Source organism: Meriones unguiculatus, chromosome X (genome assembly GCF_030254825.1).
Source record: "Meriones unguiculatus strain TT.TT164.6M chromosome X, Bangor_MerUng_6.1, whole genome shotgun sequence".
Classification (NCBI taxonomy): domain Eukaryota; kingdom Metazoa; phylum Chordata; class Mammalia; order Rodentia; family Muridae; genus Meriones; species Meriones unguiculatus.
The window spans coordinates 157,071,351-157,075,293 of NC_083369.1; the positions used below are offsets into that span (position 1 = coordinate 157,071,351).

The following is a 3,943-nucleotide window of genomic DNA, read 5'->3' on the forward strand; positions in this document are numbered from 1 at the left end:
TTCCATATGGATTTTGCTCCCTGGTTCTTCTGGCTAGCTGAATCACGTGACCTTTTCCCCCTGTTTAAGGTTGGAGGAGCGGCAGTGATCACATGTCGGCTGCTGCAAAGAACTGGATTCTCCTCTCAGGTCATCCTCAGAAAAGCTATCTTTGCCGTGCAGTAAATGATCGGGAGGTCTGACCCTGGTTGCGGAACCTGTTTGCATTCCTGCTTGCAGAATACAGGGTTGTATTCCCACTTCATCCTTCCAGACCACCCTAGGAGATCTGTAAGCCTCTGCCCTGGAAATTGCTAGGAATCTTTGGAAGGGAAAGAAAGAAGAGTGTAGGATGGACTAGAAACAGGGTTGAATGAGTTCCAGAAAGCAGGCTTCTGAAACTTGTGGACAACAACCTGCTGAAGAAGACAACTCTGAGAAACCAATTGGAAGCAACATGCAGAGACATCAGATGAGAGGAGCTGCCTCAGGAAAGGAGTCAGCTGGTTCCCAGGAAGAGAATGTTGAACCAGCTGTTCCAGGAAGATGGGGAGGTCACCCTGGTGAGAACTCCCCTTCTGGTTCAGTGCAGAAGACAAGGAAGAACCAGCAGAAGACTCCTGGCAATGGAGACGGTGGCAGTAGCAGCGAAATGCCCCAGCCCCCACGGAAGGAAAGGGCACGAGCCGATGCCACTGTGGAGAGTGAGGCGGCGTTGAAGAAGAACAGAGTGGATGTGGAAGTGGAAGTGAAGATTCCTGAAGAATTAAAGCCATGGCTGGTGGAGGACTGGGACTTGGTTACTAGGCAGAAGCAGTTGTTCCAACTCCCTGCTAAAGAGAATGTAGATGCCATTCTTGAGGAGTATGCCAAGTGTACCAAGTCCCAGCCAAGTGCTGACAATAAGGAGTATGCAGTTGATGAAGTTGTGGGTGGGATAAAAGAGTATTTCAATGTGATGCTGGGCACTCAGCTGCTCTACGAGTTTGAAAGGCCCCAGTATGCTGAGATCCTGCTGGCTCACCCTGATGCGCCAGTGTCACACATCTATGGGGCACCACACCTACTGAGATTATTTGTGAGAATTGGGGCAATGTTGGCCTATATGCCCCTCGATGAGAAAAGCCTGTCATTACTGCTGGGCTATTTGCATGATTTCCTTAAGCATCTGGCAAAGAATTCTGCTTCGCTGTTTACTGCCAGAGATTACCAAGTGGCTTCTGCTGAGTATCACCGCAAAGCCCTGTGAAGGTCTACTGACCACTCGCTGTAGTCTGCTCTCTGTAAACACTTTTGTTTAGTCCTTTCAGTGTAGAAGTGACATTGTTTAAAACTGTCAGTGTAAATTAGGGCTTATTTTAGGTTGATTTCCTGTTGTGTTGTAAGAAGAAATAAACAGAGTGTCTCCTGACACCTTTCCTCACGTAAAAGTTGCTACCAGCGTATGCAGTAATTAGACAAAGAAGAAATTCAGTAGAACATTTTATTGCCTAGTTGACGACATTGCTTGGATACTGGTGGTTCTATCCCTTTTGACACTACACAGTTTTCTAACACGTGTTAATGCTACATGGTGAGATGCCCTGGTTCCTAGTGCCAAAGGTTCAACTTAAATGTATATGCCTGAAAACCCATGCATTTGTGCTCTTATTTCTTGTTGTGCATGACCTGAACAGCCCATCCTCTGCAAATCCATTATTTGCTGTTCCTTAGGCATTCATGCTATCATTGCTCAAATTGTTGAAAGATGGTGGTTTGTTTCCTGGTTTCTGTATTTGAGTCTAATGCACGTTCTAACATGATAGAGACAATGCATTATTGTGTAGCCACAGTTTTCTGAAAAGATGATGGTTTGGGAATCGTATTTCAGATCTTAAATAAAATTGTTTCTAAATTTCAAAGCATAAAAAAAATGATTCTGTCCCTTTGCCTTCAATGCTTTCCTCCAGAGTCCAGTCCAAGTTCTCCCCAGCTGTTAAAGACATATTTCAAACAATTAGGTTCCCGGAGAATTAAGAGCCTTTGTTTATTATGCTCTTGGAAAACATTTTAGAAACGTTCTGTAAATGTGAAAAAGTAAATGCGTTTATTCATTATTAAATTTAAAAAATCAAAGAGGGAATCGAGGTGTAGCTCAGTGGTAGAGTAATGGCCTAACACATACAATGCTCTAGGCCAGTTCAACCTTTACACAACTATGACCCTTTAATACAGTTCCTCATGTTGTGGTGACACCCCAATCATGGGCTTTTTACTCCCACTTAAAGCACTCCTTCCTATACCCACAGTCTAGATTTTGGCAACTACCTGCAAATATTCCACCTCAGAAATACTAAATCCTAACCAGTCCTATACTACAACAGAATATATTAATTAATTATGACTTAGTTCACTTACAGTTAAATATAGGAATGGTGCTAGCATAATCAAGATGTCACTTGGTCTATAACACAGCTTTTCTCAATACTCTGACAAATGTTAAAAGCTTAGCAATATGGAAAGCCCTTAAACAGAAAATCTGATATTTTAACAGAAGTATCTCCCTAAAGTACACAGCATGCCACTATGTTAAGCCATCAGGGCAACAAGACAAAGGACACAGGTTAGAGGTGTTAACAAGTTTTCCTGTATGAGTACAGATTCACCCATTCACATCCAGCACATATGTGCAGCAGTATGGGAAGCTAACAGAATCAGAATTGGCATTAGAAAATTAGCCCACAATCCCATAGGATGTGACTTTTATCAGCTAGAGTTCAAAATACAGTTTGCTTTGCCTTTACTTAGACTTCATTAATTCAAGTTACTGAGGTCAATACTTTCTCCCCTTCGCTGAGGATAGTTCAAATATGTTATGCAATGAAGATTATTTCATCAAGTTGGGTAGAGGTTTACATCTACAATCTCAGCACTTTGGAGTTAGAAGCAGAAAATTAGGAATTCAAATTTGCTTTCATCTACACATAGTGACTTCAAGGACAGCCTGGGCTACATGAGGCCCTATCACAGTGGTTCTCAACCTTCCTAATTCTGAGACCCTTTAATAGAGTTCCTCATGTTGTGGTGAACCCCAACCATAAAATTATTTCATTGCTGTTTTGTAACCGTATTTTTGTTACATGTATGAATCATAAATATACAGATTATCTAATATGTGACTCCTTTGACCCCCAAAGGGGTTGTGACACACAGTTTGAGAGCTGCTGCCCCATCAAAAAATACAAAGGAGAACGGTGAGTGGAGAGGACAAAGAAAATGAAAATGGTGGAAAGTACCTAAATTATTTTGTCAAGCTGGGCCTGGTAGTGTTGACCTGTCACCCAGCTACTTAGTATACTGAAGGAGGCAACTTGCAAAATCAATGACTACATGGGCAACTTATATAGACCCTGTCTCAAAAAATTAAAACAAGCCAGGAATATAGCATAGCAGTAAGCCATTTAGCCAGAATGCATTGAAACGCTACTTAAAAAATAAAAATCACATTCTGCATTCTACCCTGGAGTTTTTGCCTGTCTCCTGAATGATTTTTTATATTTGTGTTCATTACAGTTCTTGTATTATAAAGTTCTATGGTTTGCCTAAGACACAATGCCATATATCCACACTACAGAACCACAAGCACACAAGATATTTTTACTGTCTAAAATACCCTCTATACTTAGTCTATTTGATCCCATTCCTTGGACAACCACATTTTTTCACTACCTCTACTCTTTTACCCTTTCTCCTTAGTCATTTTAGACAGGTTGCCTTCACTTAGGAATATGGAGTTCAAATTCAACATGTCTGCATGACCTGATGGCTCACTTCATTAGTCATTGATCATATCCCATTACATCAAACTTCTTGGGTCTCTTGATTCCATCTGTTACTAATTAATGAAAGTTATCTGGGTTGCTACCACTTTAAAGATCATCAGTAAATTTGGTGCAAACATTGACCAGCAGAGAAAGTTTAGGTA

The 3,943-nt window shown here is 41.2% G+C and overlaps 1 protein-coding gene across 2 annotated transcripts; it reads left to right on the forward strand.

Moving 5' to 3' along the window:
- Window positions 1-325: 325 nt before the first annotated feature.
- On the forward strand, window positions 326-1,228 carry LOC132650023 (mortality factor 4-like protein 2). 2 transcript variants are annotated; one of them, XM_060374836.1, is made up of 2 exons: window positions 422-511; window positions 572-1,228. In XM_060374836.1, the coding sequence occupies exons 1-2, from the start codon at window positions 437-439 to the stop codon at window positions 1,226-1,228; spliced, it is 732 nt and encodes a 243-aa protein (XP_060230819.1). In that variant the 5' UTR covers window positions 422-436. The 2 variants fall into 2 exon arrangements, with proteins under 2 accessions (XP_060230818.1, XP_060230819.1); XM_060374835.1 differs by having other exon boundaries at window positions 326-1,228.
- Window positions 1,229-3,943: the final 2,715 nt, after the last annotated feature.

What these genes read in the sequence shown, in the direction of transcription:
- LOC132650023 (XM_060374835.1), top strand. Translation starts at nt 353, where the DNA reads ATGAGTTCCAGAAAGCAGGCTTCTGAAACTTGTGGACAACAACCTGCT.